This window comes from Hyaena hyaena, unplaced genomic scaffold (assembly GCF_003009895.1).
Source record: "Hyaena hyaena isolate Hyena2069 unplaced genomic scaffold, ASM300989v1 scaffold_69, whole genome shotgun sequence".
Taxonomy (NCBI): domain Eukaryota; kingdom Metazoa; phylum Chordata; class Mammalia; order Carnivora; family Hyaenidae; genus Hyaena; species Hyaena hyaena.
The window spans coordinates 61,503-84,310 of record NW_024080702.1 but is presented as its reverse complement, the minus strand read 5'-3'; the positions used below and the strand labels follow the sequence as shown (position 1 = coordinate 84,310).

At 64.7% G+C, this 22,808-nt stretch overlaps 4 protein-coding genes across 4 annotated transcripts in view; 2 read left to right on the top strand and 2 right to left on the bottom strand.

Annotated features, from left to right (window-relative positions):
• Nucleotides 1–2,817: 2,817 nt before the first annotated feature.
• Nucleotides 2,818–5,678, top strand: PSCA (prostate stem cell antigen). The gene is made up of 3 exons (XM_039232965.1): nt 2,818–2,869; nt 4,640–4,747; nt 5,464–5,678. The coding sequence occupies exons 1-3, from the start codon at nt 2,818–2,820 to the stop codon at nt 5,676–5,678; spliced, it is 375 nt and encodes a 124-aa protein (XP_039088896.1).
• Nucleotides 5,679–10,997: 5,319 nt separating this feature from the next.
• Nucleotides 10,998–14,332, top strand: THEM6 (thioesterase superfamily member 6). The gene is made up of 2 exons (XM_039232964.1): nt 10,998–11,585; nt 13,394–14,332. The coding sequence occupies exons 1-2, from the start codon at nt 11,073–11,075 to the stop codon at nt 13,505–13,507; spliced, it is 627 nt and encodes a 208-aa protein (XP_039088895.1). The 5' UTR covers nt 10,998–11,072; the 3' UTR covers nt 13,508–14,332.
• Nucleotides 14,333–17,542: 3,210 nt separating this feature from the next.
• On the bottom strand, nt 17,543–18,797 carry SLURP1 (secreted LY6/PLAUR domain containing 1). The gene is made up of 3 exons (XM_039232997.1): nt 18,685–18,797; nt 18,193–18,312; nt 17,543–17,876 (listed from the first exon to the last, which is right to left on the bottom strand). The coding sequence occupies exons 1-3, from the start codon at nt 18,746–18,748 to the stop codon at nt 17,689–17,691; spliced, it is 372 nt and encodes a 123-aa protein (XP_039088928.1). The 5' UTR covers nt 18,749–18,797; the 3' UTR covers nt 17,543–17,688.
• Nucleotides 18,798–21,903: 3,106 nt separating this feature from the next.
• The window catches only part of LYPD2 (LY6/PLAUR domain containing 2), a 1,727-nt gene continuing 822 nt past the window's right edge, over nt 21,904–22,808 (bottom strand). The window contains exons 2-3 of the mRNA XM_039232942.1: nt 22,508–22,627; nt 21,904–22,109 (exon numbers count right to left, since the gene is read on the bottom strand). Coding sequence (XP_039088873.1) covers nt 21,904–22,109; nt 22,508–22,627 — 326 coding nt within the window. The remainder of the gene's footprint in view (nt 22,110–22,507; nt 22,628–22,808) is intronic.

Genomic DNA, 22,808 nt, shown 5'->3' with positions numbered 1-22,808 from the left:
CCTTTGTGACCAGCCAGTCCAGGCTCAGGGTGGGCTTAGCGGCTGTGTTCAGTGTGTCCAAAGCATGGATGACAGGACACGATGCAGTCAGTGACCAGCGTCAGGGCTCAGGGTACAGTCAGGATCAGGGCTCACTCGGTGAGCAGGGCCAGGATTCAGGCTGTGACCCTAAGGAGCTTGATTGGGGTCAGAGGTGGAGTGAGGGCCATCCCTAGGGCATCGTGGCCATGGGCTTCCATATCTGTCAGCTGCCCTAAACAGCACCACAGACCGGGTGCTGAACACCACACACATTTGTCTTCCTGCGGCTCTGGAGGCTGGAGTCAGATCAGGGCACCGGCAGGGTCGGCTTCTGGGGAGGCCCCCTTCCTGGCATGCTCACGGGGGAGGGGGAGGGGGAACTCTGGTGTCTGATCTTATTAGGGCACTTCCCCCATCAGGGCCCCCCCATGGCCTCATCTGAACCTAATCACCTCCAAAGGCCATCACATTGGGGTTAGGGCTTCGATGTAGGAAATTGAGGGGGGACACAATTCCAGACCAGAGCATTTTGTCTATGGCACCCCAAAACCCATGTCCTTCTCACACGCAAGGTGCACTCGTTCCTTCCCGTCAGCCCCGAAGTCTTAACAGGTGCCAGCGTCGGCTCCAACATCAGGTCTGGGTGAGACCATGGTTCCTGCAGCTGCACACCTGCGTGCACACCTGGGAAACCAGACAAGTCACGTGCTTCCAGACAGCAGGACAAGACAGACACGGGAGAGACCTTCCCTCCAGGGGTATCAGAAGGAAGGAAGGAAGCGGGAGTGGGTCCTGGGCAAGTCCCAAGCCACGGCCCTGCACAGGCCGCCTGCCCGCACGTTCTACAGGCCTCAGTCTGGGTGTGTCTCTGTGGCAGGGGCGTCCTGTGCAGGATGACCTCCCCCCTCGGGACAACCGACAATGTCTTCAGGCATTAAGCCAAATGTGCCCAGGGCACATAGCACCTGCGTGAGAAGAAGGCCAGAGAGCAATCGCCTCCTATCAAATCAGAATAACAAACACTCACGTACCTGTCAATGTTTGAGGAATGAATGTCCAGGCTGGTGCTGGGTACTGAGTGCCTCGAGTAAAAAGACAGATAAGAAAGAAAGACTCCAGTCCAGAGCACCCCCAGTGCACGTGAGCTGGGCGGAGGGGGGGGGGGTGCAGGCAGGCAGCCGGCCAGGCACAGGGGAGTCACATTTTACCTTCCGAGGCACCTGAGCTGATGGGACTGCGGGCGGGATCAGGGGGACCATGCTCACTTCTAGGTGAACTTGAGCAAGGTCTTGTCCCTCTCTGTGCCTCAGGAGACACCCTCCAGGGGAAAGGGTGCAAAGTGGCAGGTATCAGGGGCCTGGGCAGGAAAGAACACAGAGGTGTGGTGAGTGCCAGGAAGGTCTGGGTCTCACCCCTGGCCCACGTCACTGTGTCACCTTGATCCAGGACTCAGGGTGAGAGGATGAAAGCTGCCCCCCACCAGGAAGGGTCGCTCCTGCTCCCCAGGAGGGCTGGGAGGCGGAGCGTTTCTCCATTGAGTGCAGCCCCTGCTCTGCCCTGGGCCTTCCTTCCAGGGAGGAGCCCAGGGGGGAAAGCCAGAGGGTAAAGTGAGGTCAGAGATGCCATCCATAGGGCCAGGAGGGCATCAGGAAGTGAAAGGTCCTCTCCCCACCCTTGGGAGGGACCTCTCGCTGCCCCCTCCCCCAGACCCACTGGGGTCAGCAGGCTGTGGGCATGGCTTGTACCCCCCAACACCTGGCTGGACATTCCAAGGGATCATGGGGAGACTGTTTACAAAGGGAAGGGTGAGTTTGGAGGGACAATGGGGACTGAGAACGGGCCCCAGGCCACTGGCAGCAGGAAGCCACTGGGCCCCTGGGCTTGGCGGGGGGAGCGGGGGGAAGGAACTGTCGGCACAGGCTGGCCAGGGCCAGCAGGAGGGCAGCCAGCTGGCCCATGGGGACACAGCACTCACCGCACGGCGCACCCACTGTCAGAGCACGGCCGGAGAGATGGCCCGGCCTCTGAGCCTCCCGCCTGCAGTCTCCAGCCAGCAGAAGCGCCTTTGGAATCCTTGTGGGACCCCAGGACACAGACAGGGGGAGAGCGGGTCTGGGTGCAGGTAATGTCGTGCCTGGTGCCAAACCCCCCACCTCCTCCGACTGCAGAGAATGCTAACACTGCATTTCACGGACTCCCTTGCAGCTAAAGTTTCATACCATGTGGGGACTCAGTGAGGTCACAGGGGTAAGCCTGCGCCCTGGCCTGCACACATTTGATGCCGCACCCCTGCGCACTTTGGCTGTGCCAGCCCCCACCCCCAAGCCTCCAGGGCACCTCCCAGAGCAGCCCTCCCCCGCCCCCCGCCCCCCCCCCCCCCGGCGAGGCATCTCTTGTTTGCAGCCATCCAAGGTCTGTGGCTCCTATGGGACCAGGAGCCCTAGGAGCACAACAGGACCCAGGGAGGTCACCTTCAACCCTGGAGAAGATGGCCACCCCTCTCTGGCTTCCCAGCTGGGTGTGAGGTGGGCAAACCCTGGCACCTCGCCCTGGGGTGGACCAGAAACCACCAGGGGTGGGGAGGGCTCTATCTCCCGGAAGCAGACGGGAGGACAAAGGGAGTGGCGGGGTGCAGCCTGGCTTGGCAGCTGGAGATTGGGATCTGCCAGCCCTACGGTGCCTGCTGGCCCACGGGAGCCTGTGCATGTTGACAGTGGGCCGTGGAGCCTCCCCCTCGCCAGCCAAAGTGATATAAAGCCACCCTGAGGTCCACACCCCTGCTGCCCGGTGGTGACCATGAAGGCCGTCGTCCTCACCCTGCTGGCCATCAGCTTGGCTCTGCAGCCAAGTAAGACCCCCCCCCCCAGCTCGGGGCAGGGCCATGGGAATGGGGCTGGGGTGGGGGCAGCCCAGGGAGACCAGAGGGGCCCTCAGAGAGAGCACCCACCCAGAAAGACGAAGAGGGAGGAGGTGGAGGAGGGGGCCGGGGAGGAGGGAGGTCAGGTGGAAGGAAACAGGCAGTGGCAGGAAGACGGAGAGTTCGTCCTTGCTGTGTCTCCCTCTGGGGCGGCTCAGCGTGCAGCCCGGATGCCGTAAGGACTCAGCCAGAGGCGGGCACGGCAGGCAGGGGCCCGCTGTGGCGCAGGGCCTGGCTCTCGGAGGGGCACACAGACGAGGGAGGCACCGAGAGCCTGCAGGGTAGAGAGGAGGCACAGGGGCAAAAAGCCTCAAGTTAGGAAGGCAAGGAGGGAGGAGTGAAGCGGAGAGGGCTGGGGTCTGTCCTGAGAGGCCCTGGGTCCCCTCCCCAGGCCCGGCCCTGGGGTTCACTGTGGGCAGCAAGGACAGGACACACCCAGGCCAAGGTCCGGGGGGCAGGTGAGGGCCTCCGCTCAATCTCTTCCCATCCTGGGTAATTGCTAAACCTCTCAGAGCTTCCACACCTCAGCTTCCTCTTCTAGAGAGTGGGGGTCGTGACAATGGCCCGAAAGGCTGCTGGGGGTCAGCTGGTGTGTGGGGCCCGAGCACAGGGCTGGCAACGAGGGGCCTGCTCGCAACTGGGTGACTTGTGGCCCAGCTTCAGCACTGTTTCGATCGGAGGAAACCTTATGGTGGTCACAGCTGGGGCCACTACTCCCAGGGAAAGAGCAGGACCCACAAAGGGCATGCAGGGTCCCACGGCCCTGGGGAGGCCTGGGAGGGGCCGGAAGGCTGGGTTGGGTTCGCACAGGCTATTAGAGACAGTGATGGAAGGGCGTGAGCAAATCTGGGAAGGATACTGTCCACTCTACCCTCACCTGCCCAGTGCTCAGCCGGGCCAGCTGCCAAGTGGGGTGAGCCAGATCCCACACTGGGGTGCATCACCCCCTTCTCTCTTGGACCATAGGCATTTTAACAGAGCTTTAAAACCTTGAGGGAGGCGCGCCTGGGAGGCTCAGTCGGTTAAGAGTCCGACTTCAGCTCAGGTCATGATATTGCAGTTGGTGGGTTCGAGCCCCGCGTTGGGCTCTGTGCGCAGCTCAGAGCCTGGAGCCTGCTTCAGATTCGGAGTCTCCCCTTCGCTCTGTCCCTCTCCTGCTCATGCTCTGTCTCTGTTTCTCAATAATAAATAAATGTAGGGGCGCCTGGGTGGCTTAGTCGGTTAAGCGTCCGACTTTCGCTTGGGTCATGATCTCGCGGTTCGTGGCTTCGGGCCCCGCGTCGGGCTGTGTGCTGACTGCCAGCTCAGAGCCTGGAGCCTGTTTCAGTCTGTGACTCCCTCTCTCTCTGACCCTCCCCTGCTCATGCTGTCTCTCTCTCTGTCTCCTAGAAATAAATAACAAACAAACAAACAAATAATAATAATAAATAAATGTAAAAAATAAAATAAAAATAAAACCCTGAGGGGGTGGGCCGGGGCGCTACTGGTGGGTTCCAGGTGCCAAGACAGAAGTGGGCACTGGAGCCTTCCTGGGTGGACTTTGATGAGCGTAGCGCCCTCCCTGCGAGGATGTCCCGGTTTGCAGCAGGCTCTTGTGCTCTCGCACGTTCCCAGCAGCCTGGAAAGTGTGACAGATGAGAAAACGAGGCTCCTTCCCCAGCCGGTGGGAGGGCGGCCTCTGAGCACACCCCCGCCCCCCAGGCAGCGCGCTGCAGTGCTACTCCTGCCATGCACAGGTGAGCAACGAGGACTGCCTGAACGTGACGAAATGCGCCCGCTCCGACACCTACTGCTGGACCGAGCGCATCCGTGAGTGGCCCTGCTGCCCCCCCAGTCCTCCCCGTGGCCCTGCCCAGATTCCCCCCAACTGGGCTGGGTGTGGCTCTGCCCCGCCTATTGCTCTTCCCTTCTCCGCCTTGGTAGGGACCCAGGGAACCCGAGTTTAGGTCTTTGCCACTGAGCCGCTCATCCTCAGTCTACCTGGCCACTTGTTCATCTATCCAGCCACAGATACAGGTGTTCAGTTTCCCATCCATTCATTCCTCCACCTATCCCTTGTCTGTCTGTCCACTCATAGCCGTCTATCACCCATCCATCCATCCATCCATCCATCTATCCAACCATCTATCCATCCATCCCCCTCCATCACCTATCCATTCATCCATCTACCCCTGCATCCCTGCATCCCTGCATCCATCCACCATCCATCCATCCATCCATCCCTGCATCCATCCACCCATCCATCCATCCATCCATCCATCCACCCACCCACCCATGCCTGCACTCACCCCCTCATTAGGCATGCCTAGTGCCCAGCAGCAGGTCTGCCCGCCTTGGGCATGTGGATATGGATGGGCCCAAGCACCTGCCCTCACATGGCTGGCAGTCCTGAGGTATCACAGCGGGGGCGGGGGGGTGACTCTAGAGTTTTAGAGTAGGCACAGGAAGAGGGCCATGGGAGCTGAGAAAGGCCAGGTGGGTGAATACCCAGGACCCAGCCCTAGCTGTGTGGCCCCCACCCCCAGGTGCTGTTGGCTTCCTGACCATCCTTAGCAAGGGCTGCAGCAAGAAGTGCATGGAGGACTCAGAGAACTACTTCTTGGCCAAGAAGAACATCACATGTTGCTCCACTGACCTGTGCAATTTCAGTGGGGCCCATGCCCTGCAGCCAGCTCTTGTCACCGTGGTGCTGCTCCCTGCTCTCGGGGGCCTGCTGCTCTGGGGTCTGAGCCAGGTGTAGGATGCAGGAGGACCCCACTGTGTCCCAGGGGCCCCAGGGCACTCTTCACACACACCTTGTCCCGTTGAGGCCCTTCCTGGACCCTAACTCAGGTCAGGCTGTGGCCATCTGCCATATCTAGCCTCCCATGCCTCGCCCCCCCCCCCCGGACTCCGGCCCAGCTCCTGCTGCCCAGCAGGCTGGGCTCTATTGATGCAGAACAGCGCACACACAGTCCATACACCCCCTATATTCCAACCTACTCCTTAATCCTCGCTCAGGCATGCTCTTCCTCCAGGAAGCCTTCCCTGGCCACTCCCTCTACCTCAACCAACTGAGCCGTGTCCCACACCTGGGGTCACCTGTGCCGGCAAGGAGCAGGCACGCAGGAGGGCCCCACAAAGGCTGAGGTGAAATGTACTGAGTAGAATGAGAGGCAGGGAGTGAGAGGGACCAGGAGCCCCAGGAGATGAGGTGTGGAGGGGCTCCAGCGTCCAATGTCCCTGGGAGTCCTAGGGCAGCACCCCAGCACCCAGTAGGCCCTTAATAAACTCCCGCTGACTTAGCTACAAAGAGCGCTGGTCTCGTGTGCCCCTGGGTGGGGAGTCAGGGTGGGGGGCCGGGGCTGTGTTGGATTCCCACCTGGCCCCACGTCGGTGGGCTGTGACCACATCCGGAGCCAGCCACATAGGGCGGAGCTCCAGCCTGGGCAGGAGCAGATGCCAGACACCGGGAAGGGAGGACGCAGCTGCAGAAGGCAGGGCGGCGTCGCTGGGGCCCCCGGCTCCTGCTGTGTGGCCTCACCCATGTCACTTGACCTCTCTGAGCCTCAGATACTTGCCTGGGACCTCTCCCTGCTGTGAGGGTTGAGGATTCACAAGACACAGAGGTTTCTCGGTGGGAGGGGCTGCGACTCAGTGTCCCGCCCTCTCCTCCCCCTTTGCCTGATGAGAGCCCCCTCCCTGTTTCTTAGAAGTTTTATTTTGTCTGCTGTAAGTTCTCCACATCCACGGTGAAAAACTCAAACTATGCAAAAGGGTCCCCAGCGGAGCCGCCCCCTGACCCCCTGACCCCAGGTCCCTCCTGTCCAGGAGCGGGGTTCCACCCACAGTACTGTGTGCCTCGGGCCCACACCTCAATTCCTGGGAAAGCCCCTTGGAAACGGCCGTGTGAGCGGAGGGCTGGGGACCTGCACAGGGGGACGCTTCTGGCCCAAGACCCCACTGAGTGGTGGCCGAGGCAGGGTTAGAACCGGGGTTCTGGGGCTCTGGGGTGGAGAGGGAAGGGCAGGCAACACTGACCGACAAGTCGAGGCTAGAGGCCCAGAGTCGCCCTGTGTGTGTCCTCAGGCGGGACACTGCCCCAGGTCAGCAACATTGGGTGGGGAGTCCCCACGCCGCCCCAGAGTGGCCTGCGGGCCCCCCCCCCCCCCCCCCCCCCCCCCCCCCCCCCGCCGCTCCTTCCTCGCCTCCAGGGCCCGGCCCAGGCGTCCAGCTCCGGTGCGGCTCTGGCCTCCCCCACGCCTGTCCCTCTGGGGCCCAAGGCACGCTCAGCATGCAGACCTGGCTTGGCTCCGGTCTGGGGTCCAGGGCTGGCCTCGGTTTCCCTGGAGGGCACCACAGAGCCGGGGACCTCAGGCAGAGCTTCTGGCCCACGAGGGCCAGTGGGCAGGCAGGTCCGGGCTTCAGCCAGCACTCTGTGGCCTGAAGTTGTAGGCCCAGCCTCATCCACCTCGGCCAGGTGACCGCAGAGGACCCCGTACGCCTGCCCTGCAAATAGTTACAGAGCACCTATGACGTTCCAGGCGCTGTTCCAGGCACACCAGAAACAGTGGTCTCCCGCGCTTGGATGGATTCTCCCCAACCTCTCTCGATGCCCTAGAGCCACCCTGGGTCACAGAGCTCACCAGACAGGGGGGTCAGGTGGACGGGATCAATACAGAAAGATGCAGCATGTTAGCAGGTGGGGCTCGGACGGGAATACAGCACAGAGAGAGAATCACAAACCCCAGTGTGGCCGGGGCCGCGGCAGGGCCTGGAAGTCCCGAGGGACGGCCTCAGCCCCCAGCAGGGAAGGGAGCCCACAGTGGCCCACACGTCAGCCACACCCTCAGACGGAGGTCCTCCTTCAGGCTAAGGCTCAGGGAAGTGAGGCAGTGCCCTGGACCCCCAAACCCTGTCCCAGGCTTCTAGGTTTGAAATATCTGGACCCGGGTGAGGGGAGAGGCAGGCCCCGAGAGGTGCGGGACCTAGCAGGGTCCTCCATTCCCCGGACCAGGGACTCCTCTGACCTCCTGAGCCATTCCCAAGTTCCTGTGGCCTCAAACTGAGAGCCTGAGGGGGCGGGTCTTGCCCCTCCCCCACTCCAGGACAGAGGGAGGGGCGAGATCCTCCCACACACAGCACATTGCCCCCCCCCCCCCGTGGGGACAGCAAGGAGCCACCTGCGGAGGCCCAGGGCCCATCAGCCAGCAGGGTCTGGCCTGGGACCCCCACCTCCCTCTCCCCACACCACCTCATCTTCACAAACCACGGAAAGGCCAGCCAGAAGAGAGTACAGGACTCAGATCCCAGAACCCTAGGATAACATGGCTCACCGTCTTCTCCGTCTTTGTACGTGCCCTGTGCAAACACACGCAGATGCACGCTGCACGCCCGCCCCAGCGAACTGCCTTCTAAACACTAGTCTTTCCGTAGTAAGGAACAGAGACCTTCACGCTGTACCTGCGGCTGGACGGGTGGACTTACGTTAGCTTTTAGGATGCCATTTCCCAAAAAAAAATAAAAATAAAAAGATGCCATTTCCCAAGCATTCTGTGTTGGGGACACTGTGCAAGCCTTCTGCATCCGTCATCACAGGACATGATGGCAGCAGGCACCCTTTTCACAGGCCGTGCGCTCACCGGTCTCCCATGCAGCCACTCATCGGCTCCTCACCACCACCCGGCGAGGCAGGGCACAGACGTGAAGGGACCGACCTGAGGCCACACGGCTGGCTCCTAGCCCTCCTCCCCCTTGTGCTCGTTCACTGAGGTCAGGCCTCTGAGGTTGGTCCCTGCGCGGGCATCTCTGGCCCTCGCAGCACACTCAGCCTCGGGCCAAGGGCCCGCACGGCCCTCCCTTCCCCAGACCACCATCCCAGGCCCGTCTGCCTGGCACAGGCGTGTGTCTCCATCCTTGAGCAATCAGGTGTCTATAAAGACACTACTGGGTGGACAGGCCATGGTGTTCGTCAGTGGCCTGGGCCCTCCCCTCTGAGCGCCGCTCCTCCCTGGCTGGACTCGGGGTGCAGCGGGGGCGCTGCTGGAGTGGGTGCAGGGGTGATGCGTCAGACCCTCTGGAGGCGGGGGAGTGGAGGCCCCACCTTTGTCAGCGGGCTCCCAGCCCCTCCTCCCTCTTTGCGTCTCAGACATGAAGGCAGAGCAGAGGGAAGGGGTTCCGGGTCTGATGGCCAGGGGTTCCTGACCTGCCCGGACCCCCAACAATCTGCCAATGACCACCGCAGCACGCCCGCATCGGGGCTGCTGCCACCGGGTGGTGGGCGGCCATGATGGCATGGGTTCCCGCAGGGTGCCCGGCTGGGTACGGATCATGCTGGCTCCCCAGGTTCGCACCATCCAAGTGGCCTCCTGGCCTCGGGGCGCAGTGAGGAGACGACATACCTGCTGACATAATTGAGCGTGTGTAAAAGCAGAGTGAGACCAGGGCCCTGGGAATGTAGACTGTCTGGGGGTCAGGGAAGGGAAAGACGGAAGGGAGGGTCTCTGGCAGAGGTGTGGGTGTCTGATGGGGGGGCCAGTGTGGATGGCAGAAGCTTAGAACGAAGCTGGGCAGAGGGAGCCCCGGCTGTGGGCGGATGGGGCAGGGGTCTTGTAAGCCCCCCCCGCATTCTATTGCTTACCAACCTTCACTGACATCTCCGGAACAGGGTTCTAGAGGCGGGCCCACCGGCCCCTCCTGTCCCCTCCTGTCTCCTCCTGGGACAAGGTGAGTGACTGGGCTGCACTCACAGAGCAGCTGCCAAGGGTGCTCAAAGGACATCTTCATGCTGAGCTGTCCCGCCTCAGGGACAGATGGTGCGGAGCTGAGCCAGGACAGGGACAAGCCTGAACAATGTGTGGGGAAGGCCTTTCCTGGGGCTGCCGGGCCTCCCTGAGAGAGATTGAACCTCCTGTCCACGCAGATCCAAGGACCCAGGAAAACCCAGATCCCATTCTGCCCACCTACTGGCCCCAGAAGCAAAGAACTCAGCTCCTGCCCCGATGGCGGCCGACGTAAGGCAAGCCACCTGCCACTGTGACGCTGGCAGCCAACTGGAGCCCAGGCCCGGTGTGGACTGGACGGAAGCCGTCTCAGTGAGGCGCTGGGGTGCTCTTCTCAGAGCCGCCTGCGCCTCGCCGGGGCTCCGGTGCAGTCCTGAGGAGGTGGCCTCCCAGGTCACTGGCAAGTGGGGGCGGGCTGGGAAAGCGGGATGGACCTCTCCCGAGCTTTCCTTCCCAGGGTTGCGGAGAAGGGGACAGAGAGGACGCTGGAGGGGACGCTACTCCCTGCGGGGTCCACAGCCGACATGCTCCGGACACCTACGAGGCCACTGGGGAGCCCGTCACATTTGCAGAGGCCTCTCCCCCATCCATCCCGGCGCTATCTGCTCCCTTTCTAAAGGGCCAAGGATGGGAATGCTTGGGAGTGAGTTTGAGAATGCCAGGATCTGAGGCTGGGGTGGTGCTGGGGGGAGGGGGGGCAATGAGGCTACAAGCTGGGACTGAAAAGGCTATAGCGGCCAGACTGGGAGGCGCCTGAGTCGGCTGCATCCGCGCTGGGGTCGGGGCGCCCTGCCGAGGTGGAGGGTCCCCGGAGATTTCGTAGCGTGGGAAGGTCGGTTTCCAGGACAGTCTTGAAGCAGTGCGCTGCGGACGGCTGCGTCCACTTCTGCAAAGTCCTGCACCTCTGGCCGGGAGGTACTGGACCCTTCGATTCTGCTCAGATCAGGGACCGAAGCTCCGGGGCCAGTCCGAACCTTCGACGGCCGGGGAGGGAACGAAGGCTCTCGCAGCGAAGGGGAAGACGCGCGGGACCAGCACACACTCTTCTGCGCCTGCAGCGCGGGGCGCGACCGCCAGATGCCGCTGTGGCGCGGCGCGCGGCCAAAGCGGGGTGGGCGGGGCGCGACGTAGGGGGGCGGACCACTGAGTGCGCGCGCGGGGGGGGGGCGGATGCTGGCGGGGGGGGGGCGGGGCTAGGCCGCGGCGCCCGCCGCCCCCGCGCGTCCCTCCCCAGCCGGCTTTGCGAGGTGGTTCGCTCCGGTCGCTCGGCGCTCGCCGGTTCCCGCACGGGCAGCGGCGCGGCGGACGCAGCGCCCCGCGCCCCGGCGGCCCCGGCGCCGCGGGCCCCGCCGCTCCCCGGGCCTGCAGCCGCGATGCTGGGGCTGCTCGTGGCGCCGCTGGTCCTGGCGCTCGCCTACTTCACGCTGCTGGACGGTTGGTACCTGGTGCGCGTGCCGTGCGCCGTGCTGCGCGCGCGCCTGCTGCAGCCGCGCGTCCGCGACCTGCTGGCCGAGCAGCGCTACGCGGGCCGCGTGCTGCCCTCGGACTTGGACCTGCTGCTGCACATGAACAACGCGCGCTACTTGCGCGAGGCCGACGTGGCGCGCGCCGCGCACCTGACGCGCTGCGGGGTGCTGGGTGCGCTGCGCGCGCTCGGGGCCCGCGCGGTGCTGGCCGCCTCGTGCGCGCGCTATCGCCGCTCGCTGCGCCTGTTCGAGCCCTTCGAGGTGCGCACCCGCCTGCTGGGCTGGGACGACCGAGCCTTTTACCTGGAGGCGCGCTTCATCAGCCTGCGCGATGGCTTCGTGTGCGCGCTCCTGCGCTCCCGCCAGCACGTGCTGGGCACCTCGCCGGAGCGCGTCGTGCAGCACCTGTGCAAACACAGGGTGAGCACCCTCTTCCCCCTCCCCGACCCCGGGTGCACAGCCCCGCGGGCCCTGAGGCCTCCTGGTCCCTGCTCCTTCCCCTAGGGAAGGCCGGCTGCCTGTGCCCCCTCCTGGGGCTGCTCCCGTCCCACGGAGTGCCAGCCCAGACCTTCCTTGGACCCAGGACCTCACTTCACTGATGGGCTTTCTTCCTTGGAGCTCCCAGGGCCCCTGCATCCACTCCTGGTACACGTTCTAGCGCGCTGCCCTCCTGCCACTTCACCTTGCCTCTCGGGACTCTGTGCCGCACCCTCCGCTTTTTCCACAGCAGGGAGGCCCTGAGCTGGCCTCTCCCAGGAATTAAAGTCCCGCTGCTGTTGTGTGGCTCGAAGAGTGTAGCCACCTTCTCTGGTCCTTGGTTCTCAACGGGCGGGATGGTGTCAGAGGAGGTTACTGGGGGCTCCCAAGGACCCGAGGGCACCCCTTCCCTGCCCTCTTCACACACAGGAAGCTGGAGCTGAGGGCCTCGGCCACCACCCGAGGTTGGGGTTGGGGGACTGAGCTCCACAGAGCTGCGAGCCTTTCTGCCCTTTCCAGATGGAGAGAGGGCCGCGGTGCCTGTCGGGGGGAAAGGACGCTCCTCAGGGCCTGCTCCTTCCGGCACCCGCAGCGCGGCAACGGGCCCTGGGGACCGCCAGCGCGCCTCCTCTGGGCCAGTTTCCAGGGCAGCCTCCAGCCTGAGGCGGCTTCCCAAGAACTCACCTCAGGAGCCTGCGTGCCAAAGCCGGGGCCCCAACCCCTACGTGCTCTAAACCAGGGCGCCTCCGTCTCTGGCTTTGGACAGGCGCTCCCCGAGCAAGGAGGGACACAATCCCACCTTAATCATGAGAGGCCAGCCTTTCCCCCATACGGGAGGTGGGGAAACTGAGGCTCACAGAGGCCATGGGAACTACCCAAGGCAGCACCACGTGCCATGGGACAGCTCCCTGGTCTCTGTCTCCGGACACCCCCAAAGGTCCTGGGTGTCCCCCACCCCATAGGGAAAGGGATGCTCCATACACCCCTTCATGCGTCAGGAGGCCGGCGTGGGCAGCCACTGCTCAAGGGGGCTTTCCATCAAGGGGCTGAGAGCTGGGACTAAAAGACCGAGGGCAGCATCTCCTACAACAGAGGGTACCGGGTGGCCGGCGGGGCTGGAAGGGACTTGGGAGAGAGCCGACAGTGCGGCTCAGCGGGCGTACCCTGGGGATGCCCAGCCGCAGACGGGAGGACCAGGGCATGGCCGGGAGGAGCCCGGGTGCCTCGCCTCGCCGCCGGGTTGAGGTGGCCCCAGGCAGGGTCTGCACGGGGCAGTCTGAGTCCGGTGTCCCGGGATCCCACGTGCTGAAGCTCTAGCGGCCTTGGGACGGGATCTGGGCTGTGGCAAAGTCTTGGGTCTGGTCACTACCGCTCAGGTGTGGCCTTGTCGCTGGCAGCCGCCCCTCCACTCCCCTGCTTCAGACTCCTAGAGGCCTCTGGCTCCTCCACGTCACCCGCCACCCCTGTCCAGCCAGCTGGCCTCAGAGGGCTTTGCCTGGGCTCTGGGGACACGCGGACGGCTCAGGTGTGGCCCTGCGGGGGGGAGCCAGGCCTGGTGAAGGAGGATGGACTGCACTGGGAGCCCCCGGGAGGGGCGCCTGGAAGGGGAGGAGGGGGACACGTTCCAGGGGGAACAGCGGGAGCAGAGGCCTGAGGTATGAAGGCAGCGCCCTGGCTGGGCACCCCTTCCTGCACCCCTGCTCGTCCCCGGGGCGTGGGGCCTGTGGGAATGTCACCCTCTCTCCCTGCAGGTGGAGCCCCCCGAGCTGCCAGAGGACCTGCGGCACTGGATCGCCTACAACGAGACCAGCAGCCAGCTGCTCAGGGCTGAGAGCGGGCTCAGCGATGTGGTCAAGGACCAGTGACCACGCACCCTGCCCGTCAGCCTCTACGCGGGGGCGCTTGCCGGCCCGTCCCTGCCCGCCCGGGCCAGAAGGTGCAGGATGGGCCGGCCGGGCCCGTGTCTCCCAGCCGGAGGGGTCCACAACCAGCCCGGTCGACCCAGCCCCCTTCTCCTGCTCAGGCCTCCCCCTCCGCCCGTTACTGATCCCCACTCCCCCTCACCATGCTGGGCACAGGATGGGGGTGACTCAGATGCCCTGACCCAGCTCTGCTCTCAGGGTAGAGATGATGGGAAAAGTGGGAGGCCCAGGACGCTCGGCTTGTGGGCTGGGGGGGGGGGGTCGGCCCCGCCCTGCGGATGAAGCCAAGCTGGGCCAGCGGGACCACCCTGAGCACTGGAGCCTGGAGTCTGAGCGAGCTGCTGGGGGCTGGGGCAGCAGGGGTGAGGCCTGATTCTCGGGGAGAGGGGTTGTGAAGGGTCAGAATGGCATTGCAGGGCAGAGTCTCTCAGCTGTGGGTGATGGGGGTGGGGAGGCTGGCCCAGGGCAAAGTCTAGGCAGTTGGTGGCCAGGTGCACTGAGCAGAGGGCAGCAGAGCTCCCCTGGGGTGGGATTGGCCTGCAGCAGGGACTTGGGGCCAGAGGGCGTGCTGGGCCCCGGTGGGTCAGATGGCATAGGGCCTCCTGTATAGTGGTGAGCTCCCCGTCACTGAGGGTGTCCTAATTGGGGCTTGCTGTTGAGGAGGGAAGAGAGCAGGAGTGGGACTCCCCCTGGGCGCCCTCTGCCCTTGCTTGTCCACACTCCTCGGTGCTCATAGGGCTGTGCTGTGTGACCGTGGACAGGCCCCTGCCCTCTCTGGGTCTCCATCACCTCAGTTGTCTGCCCTCCTCCTGGGTTATCGTCCTTGACACCTGCCCTGCCGTTGATTCTTCCCTTCTCTGAGGGGCTCTCTCGCTCCATGAGCTGAGGTTGGGGAAGGGTCTTCTTGGCTTTGCCCAAGTGGCTCCCTGACAGGGTCACCAGCTGCTGGGACACCGGCTGAGGCTGGGGTAAGGGAGTCTGGAGCGAAGAAACTGGCCTGGAGCCCTGATGGCAAAGCAGGGATGGGCCAAGGGGGGGTTGGGGGCTGGGGCTGCCTGGCCGGGGAGGGGACGGGGGGACACCGGTCAGGTCCCTGCGGCGGGGTGGCTGCTGGCCCATGCGGGTGGCTGTGCAGGATGAGGTGGCTGCCTGCCCGGGCCCCGCCCCCACCGGGCCCCAGAGATGCCTCCTGTCCCTGCCCGGGGCTGGGCCACTGCTGCAGCCACGCACGCAGGGGCACCCACGTCCCTTGCCAGCCGCCCACGCTGACCTCTGCCTTACAGCCGCAACGAGAACGCTGCAATGTTTCTGTTTCATGTAAAGAAACCCCAAGATTAAAGGGTTTTTAATGTCCACTTGCTGGGGGAAGACCTTGTTTCCGAAGCTCCGGTCCCCCAGGGAAGCCGAGGGTCCCCACGGGGTGTTCTCTGGTGGGGGGGGGCTGTCTAGGCTTCTCGGGGTCCCGTGAACTCAGGGACGAGGTGGGCAGGGCAGGACTGGCCCCCTTGTGCAGAGCATGGGACCGAGGCCAGAAAGGATTTGCCCCACCCCCCTTGCAGGCCCCGGTGCCCTGTCGCCAGCCTCTGGGGCCTGCTGTCCCACGTGCCAGCCTGTCAGTGGCAGGTGCAGGTTTCTGATTTGATTCCAGGATCCAGTCCCATGATCCTCCAGATGAGTTCGGAAGGTTAGGCCTCAGGCTCTGGGGTTACTGGGGCAGGGAAGTGGGGTGGCAGGTGGGGCAGAGGTCAGTGGACCTTAACGGCTGGGGTCAGCCTAGGGGCCCTTCTGCAAGCCCCTCAAAGAGGGACAGGGGACAGGTAGGGATGGCGTAGGCCACGTTGCGCCCTGACCACTTGCTCAGGAGGGCCCGGGTCCGGGGGCCCAGAGAAGACCGGGCAGTTGGAAAAGTTGGATTTGCACCAGGTGTTGGGTGATGGGAGGTGGCGTGGCCTGGCCGAGGTCACGTGGCAGGCCGGTGGTTTGCAGCCAGGCGGGCTGAGGACCCCGGGGCTGGCCCACCCCGCCCTCCCACCTGCCCGAGCAGCCAGCCCGCGGCCCTCAGGGGACATGGAGTTTCTCCTCATCCGAGAGAGCTTCGTGCCGGCCCCGCAGGGTGCAGGCAGGGAGTGAAGGACCAGGGACAGCCTGGGGCGGGGAGCTTGGGGGTCCACACAGGTGCCAGGGACAGATTCTCCAGGGGGCTGCGGACAGAACTATACACAGCGGGGCGGGTCCCAGCAGGTCCATCCGGTGGTGGCGAGGGGCCAGCTGGTGCCCTGGGGCTGGGCAGGGGCTGGGGAGGCAGGATGGGTCTGTGTGCGTACGAGGTGTTCAGGGTGGTGGGGGCCTCCGGGCTGGACATCCCTGTGTCCCAGAGACCCTGAAGTTTCTCTGTGCACTCAAGGGAGACACACCCCAGCCAGATGGGGGCAGGGGGGAGAGGAGACTCCCTCTCGCTCTGTCTGTTTGGAGAAGGTTCGACCACAGAGGAGTCCTCAGTGACCAGGGGACACACGTCCAGGGCACAGGGCTGGCCGAGGTGGGGTATGAGCGGCCTCACCTTTTCCGCCCGTGGACCAGGTGACCCTTGGTGGGCCTCTCCTGTCTGTCTGCATTCCTTGTGACCCCACACAGCACATTGGGTCCTCAATCCTAAGGCCCCAAGTGTCCCCAGCTGGTGTGAGCGGCTACCATCCCCGCTGTGGCGCCCCAGGGCCAGCCGTACCAAGGCCCCACCTGGGGCCCCCCCAGCTATGGGGGGGCAGGGATGTGCAGGTCTGGCCTCAGGTGACCTCAGGCCTGCAGACAAGGGCATTCCTTGGGCTCAGGCTACTTGGTGGCAGCTCCTCCTAGGGGAGGGCCAGGCAGCCCTGTGCCCTGGTGGCGGTGGGGTGGGGGTGCCATCTGCTGGCCATGGTGGCACTGCGCAGGGACCCCGCAGGTGTGCCTGGCCGGCTCACCCCCTGCCCTGGAATAGCACAGAAGCTACATCCCTCTCCCACCCCCACCCCCGCTGCCCCACCGGAAGCTGAAGCCAAGAGCTGCAGTGATGTCTTGCTCAGTCCCTGTGGGGAGCTGGTGGCCCTGGCCCCTTGTCTCCAAATCACGGGCCCAGGAAGCCTGACTGTGATGCAGAGTTTGGAAGGTTCCCAACCCAGAGGGCAGTGATGGGAATTCGGGCCTGGAGAGGGGCAGGGACAGGCCCCACGGCTGCTGATATCCTGTGTGCGAGACGTATCTCCTGCCTCCGCCTCCCCACAGCGCCACTGCGCCAGGCCATGCCCGGGGCCACCTGGGGGTCCCCAGGAGGGGGAAGCAGGAGCCTGAGGCTCCACCGCCTCTGAGGCCGCTGCTGCCCACCTGGCTGGCAGGGAGCCCAGCACTGGCCCTTGGCGTCTGGGATGAGCTGGCATGTCCTCAGTGCTCCACGGGCATGGTCTCCTCTCATTTCAGCTGTCCCCTGGGGCAGCTGTCCCCCGGGGCATAGGCCCAATGTTGGGGGGTGGCTGAGGCGCATGGAGGTATGTGGGTGTCAGCTGGCCCAGAGGCACCCCACGTAGGCCCAGGAAGGCCTGCCTCCCTGCGCCTCCATGTGCCCTCTGCCCCACGTCCCCTGCTGTTGCTGCAGTGTCCCCGCGCCAGACACGTGGAGCGAGACATAGCCACCCTTGACCTCAGCTTCCCTTCCCCCTGGGAGCAGACGTGGAGGTGATGCTTCTGGGGTCTCAGGGCAGAGCCTGGGAGTGGGGGCAGATTTGCCCTGGACTAAGGAGCCTGTCCTGGGCTCCAGGTTTGCAGGAAGGCCAGCCCAGGATGCATTTCTCCCCCTTGGCCTCCGTTTCCCCTTCTGTGAAATGAGGCCAAATGGCCCTGGGTGAGAACAGGTGCCCGGAATGGGCCTGACTCAACTCAGCCCTCCCAGAGGCTGGCCCCGTGGGCTCTCGGTACCCAGGAAGGAAAGGGGTCAGTTCTGCCTTGGTGATGTTTATTTTCTGCAAGGGCGGAGCCTGGGGGGCAGGAGGCCCCTGGCAGGGTGCTCACCCCATGAGTCCCATGGTTAATGGTGGCTTGGGAAGCTCCGGGGAGCGCACAGACACAGGTGGCCTCTGGTGGTGGCAGGCCCTTCAGGGAAGGAGCGGGGCGCCCAGCGGGGCCTGGGCCCTGACACCAACCCTGGTGGCCTGTATGGAGTTGCACAGGTCACGGAAGCAGCAGTAGACAGGGTGGGCAGCCCCGATGCTGTCGGGGTCGCTGGCGATGCAGGAGCTGGCGCAGGACCGGATCACCACGGGGCTCTGGTGGAAGGGGTACTCTGCCGGGTGGGCGGGCTTCAGAGCCTGCTCCTCCACTGCCCGGGCCCTCCCCGGCGGCCCTGCCTCCATGCACTGGATCCTGACTCCTCCAGAGGTCGCCTGAGGCCCCCAAACTAATGGCAGGGCTGGGAAGTTGTCCCGCTCCTGTCCCCAGCCCTGAGGCGGGAGCCTGGGGCCCTGGGCTGATGCCACTCTCGTGAGGCACCACGGAGCCCGTCTGTGGGAGTGCCACCTCTGGGCCCCAGCCCCAGTCCTGAGGGCCATCTGGGGAAGGTGACCGCTGTGGACCCCCAGCCCGCTGTGGGCGGGACTCACCTGACTCCACCTGCACCAGCGTGGTCTTGCAGGCCGTGGCCTCGGGGTGGCAGTGAGTGATGTTCTTGCATGAAGAGATGGGTGTGGGCTGCTCACATGTAAAGCATTTGAAGGCCTCACCTGGGCGAGGGATAGGGCAAACTGCATTGCTTGTGGCCTCGAGACCCGTCTTGGAGGCTCGAGCAGAGGCCACGTGTGGTCTAACCCCTGGGCCATACCCCACAGGCGCCCCTGGAGTGTCTCCCTTGCCATCCCTGCTTGGGGGAGGTGGCTTGCCTCACTGAGACCTTGCAAGGCCCAGGGCTCTGACTGGTGGACTTGAATGCTGCCTTCCTCTATTGTGCCTCCATTTTCCTGCCTGGACAATGGGGCTGCGAAGCCCGTCCCAAGGGAAGGCTCTAGAACCCAGGAGGCCCTTTTAGGGCAAGGGCGCTGAGCCCAGTGGGGGGTTTAAGGAGGCCCTCCCTCCCCTTGGAGGAGGCATCCACTCACCCATGTGCAGGCCAGAGGCTGCAAGGAGCAGCAGAAGCCGGAACAAAGCCCCACACCGGGCCATCTGCCGTGCTCGGGAGCGGGAGCGGCAGCGCCGGCCGCCTCTCTGAGCACTTATACCCTGCGCTCTCTGTGGTTCCTGCCAGGGAGCATGTGAGTCAGCAGGGTGGTGCAGGGCGGAGGTGGGAGGCAGCGTGGTGGGCGGGCCACATCACTCATGGGCCCTTGGGGGCTGGACCCCTCTTGGCTTGAGCCACCTGGTGCTGGCACAAGCCCCCTGTGGCCGGGACTCCGATGTCTGTCAAGCCCAGCGAGGGCCAAGGTCCTGTCCTTCCCACCCAGGCGTCCTCTCCCTGGCATAGGTGAATGGGTGAATAGATGGCTGGGTGGATGGGTAGATGTGTAGATGGATGAGTGGATGGATGGGGCTAGGTGGATAGACGGGTGGATGGATGGGGATGGGTAGATGAATGGGTGGGTAGATGTGTAGATGGATGTATGATTGGTTGGGTGGGTGGGTGGGGGTGGATGTGCAGATGGATGAGTGGGTGGATGCGTGAGTAGATGGATGGATGGGTGGATGTGTAGACGGATGAGTGGATGGATGGGGCTAACTGGTTGTGTAGATGGATGAGTGGATGGATGGATGGGTAGATGGGTGGGTGGGTGGGTGGATGTGTAGACGGATGAGTGGATGGATGGGGCTAGCTGGATGTGTAGATGGATGGATGGTGGGGTGGTTGGGTGATCTTTGAAGGAGTGGATGAGTGGGGCAGTGTGTGCATGGAGGGAGGGAGATGGGGGAATGCAGCCAGTGAGTGGATGGGGGAGTAAGTAGATGGGTAGGTGGCGGATGAAAGACCATGAGTGTGTAGCCAGCAGAGTGTGTGGAGGGCAGGTGGGCCCTGCTGCGGGTACGAGTCACGTCCCAGTCTCCAGAAGGGGCAGCAGGGGGGAGGGGCTGGGGCTGGCCCTCAGGAGGCCTGGGTTTTGGCCTTGGATTTGCTGCTGGCTCCGTGTGAGGTCTTGGGGATGACTCCCTCGCCCCTCTAGACTTTGCATTCCCGTTTGCGGGATGGAGCTAAGGACCCAGGGCGGTTTCGAGGGCAGGCGTGACCCGGCCCTGTGAACTGAGGAAACAAAAGGAGGGCGTTCCTTGTGAAGGAAGAGACCATGGTTGCTGCAAACCAACAACTGGGCGTCCTCGGCAGGTGCAGGCGCAGACAGCAGCCTGGCAGCCCTTCCCAGGGCTTGGCCCACAGTCGCGCCCAGGATGTAACGAGAGGAGCCAGGGAGTGCCTGGTGTGGAGCCTGACAGCTGAGTGGGGCCCGGCTCCGCCTGACCTCCTGTGTGACCAGTCTGCCCACAAGCCCCTCTGACCCTCTTTCTTTCACCTGTAAACCAGGCAGAGCGTCATCGGCCACGAGGGCGGGGGGGGGGTGGGCTGGGGGCGGACGCGCGGAGCGTCAGTGGGACCAGCGTGCCAAGAAACAGGCCGGGGTGTGCGGGGGTGAAGGAGCCGGAGTGTGGTTGGAGGGCTGCCTGGAAGGGGAGGGCAAGGAAGACCTGGGAGGTGTGATGGCAGAGAGGGTGCTCCAGGCAGGCATAGCAGCCAGGACAGGGACACACGGCTTCCCCATGTTTGCCTGGACGGCTGTGTGTGTGTGTGTGTGTGCGTGTATCGAGTGTGAACCCAGGCTGTAAGGCTCAAGTCCCCACCACTCTCCCTACTTTTGTGAGACCCATGACAAAGGCCAGGTGAGGGGGGTGGACAGTACCTCCTTGGTGGCAGTCAGAGCTCAGAGTCAAACCCCAAATGGAGGCATGGTGCCCACGCTTGGCCTTTCCTGGCCCCCAAGGTCCCTGCCATTCCTGGATTCTGCCTGAGGGGCTCTCTGGAGGCCAGAGGCCCTGCTACGTGGCCAGTCTGTGCCGGTCACTTGGCTGGGGCTTGTCAGGCTGTGGGCGTCCTGTCCCCCGGGAAGCTGGCTCAGGACCACCAAGTCCCTGAGACTGCGCGTCTTAGCACAGGAAGCCGAGGTCTGGGGGAGCCTGGGGACCTGGGGCCTTCCCACCGCCCCGCATCCGGCAGCAGGAAGCCCCGGGAGGGGTGATGGCTGCTTGTGAGGCCCCTGGACTCAGGGTTCTGGGCGGGTGGGGAGCACGTGGGCGCTATAGGCCGAGGCCTTCCCAGCCTCACCTCAGGGTGGGGGGGATGCTGGTGCTGTGTCCCTCCCGGGCCGGCTCACCATGGGTCCAGGCGAGGTCGGCGGAGCAGGGGGCCAGGTCTGGGGTGACTGAGGGCCCTCCCCTGCCCTTCCCTCCTCCTTCAGCCGCCCCTGGGGAGAGGTCGGGGCTGGCTGGGAGGGCTGGGCCCTGCCTTCCTCAGGTACAGGGTCCTAGCGTGTGTTTCCAGGACCCCGTGTGTTTATGAACATGCGTGAGCATGCGTGTACGTGAGAGCACGGAGTCCCAACCCAGGTGCAGGCCTGGGGGTCCCTGGGGACAAGAAGCCTGCCGGGCAGGCGACTCCTGGGAAGAGGGTCCGGAAGATTTGGTGCTGGCCCGAGGCCGAGGTGGAGTGAAGGCCCCCCGTACGTCGGAGCTGGGCTGCCCTGGGCACCCAGGGAGCGGGGCCTGGCAAGCCTGAAGTCTGGACACGCCTGGTGGCACTCTCTGCCACCCAACATAGGGGACAGTGTCACCACGGGCCGGGCAAGGCCCTGCCCAGGGGCCCGGGGAGCGGTAGTGGGTGCTTCACGGATTTAGCCTGATCCCAGGTGCCTCCTCCCGCACGGGGCTCCCACGGGGCTGCCCTCCCGTACCCGGCCAAAGCCTGGCCTTAATGGCCCCTCCTGCGAGAAGTCCCCGGTGACCGGCCCTGGCAGGCGGGTGCTGCCCCTGCCTGGGGGTCCCCTTCTGCCCCCCCCAGTCAGGCCCCGTAGGGTTTGTGTGGGTGTCACAGGCCTAGTGACCGTCCTTGCTACCACGTGACGGGACACGGAGAAGAGACCGACCGTGTGGGTGACGAGAGGCCCCCGGAGACAAGGCCGGGCGGGGCAGAGGCCGGCTAGGAGCGGAGGGGCCGGGGAGGGCCGCAGGGGACACAGGACGAGGCTGACAGGGGCGGCGAAAGCAGACGCAGGAGGCCTGGTGCAGGGGTGGTGCTTCTTCAAGGGCGGTTGGGGCTGGCTTGCGGGGGGCAGCGGGGGGGGGGGCTAGGGTCCGAGGCTCCAGAGCGAGAGGAGTGCCAGCACGAGGGCCAGGCCCCGGCCGCCGTCCAGGGCGGGCGCCCCGTCCACGTTGCACAGCTCGCTGTTGCAGCAGGACACGGGCCTCGTCTGGCCGATGCCGTCCGCGTCCGAGGGCTCGCACTTGCTGGCGCAGGACTTGGTCACCGTGGAGTCTCCCAGGAAGGGGTACACTGTGGGCCACGTGGGGGTGCCCGGTCAGCTCCCGACCTCCAGGGCCCCCCCAAGCCTGGCCCTGTGCCCCCGGGGTGGAGGTGGGGGTCACTGCTGAATCTCAGTCCCCCCTTTCCTTCCACCGCCGTGGGAATCCTGTGTGCCCCTGGGGACGCAGCAGCAGACACGGATGGGGCGGTTCCTCTCCGGGTGATGCCCGAGCCAGGCTGCAGATGCATCTCCATTAAAGGAAAGAAGGCGGGGAGGGGGCGCGGACTTCGCTTCCACCAAAAGCCCTTTTCGTAAATGGCCGGGGCAGTGGCTGCGAGCTGTGCGTGGGGCCCCACAGCTGGCCAGCGGTGACGACCGGGAGGTGGATCTGACCCTGGGACCCCAGCCCTGCCCGGCGCCCACTGACCTATCTCCAGGGAGTAGAGGGTGGTCTTGCACATGGTTTCGTTCACACTGCAGGTGACGACGGTGACGCAGCTGGACACAGGAGTGGGCTCGTGACAGCTGTAGCATCGCAGGCCCCCCACTGGGTAAGAAGCCGAGAAGCACCATCAGGCAGGCCCCGCCCCTCCTCAGCCCTCTGTCCTGGAGGCCCAGGTTTCAGGGGATAGTGCCCTCCAGGGTCCAGCTGCCCAGCCACCAAAGCTCTGGGAGGATTTGGGAGGTTTGAGCAGGAAGTTGGAGACAGATGTGCTCCTGGTAGGGGG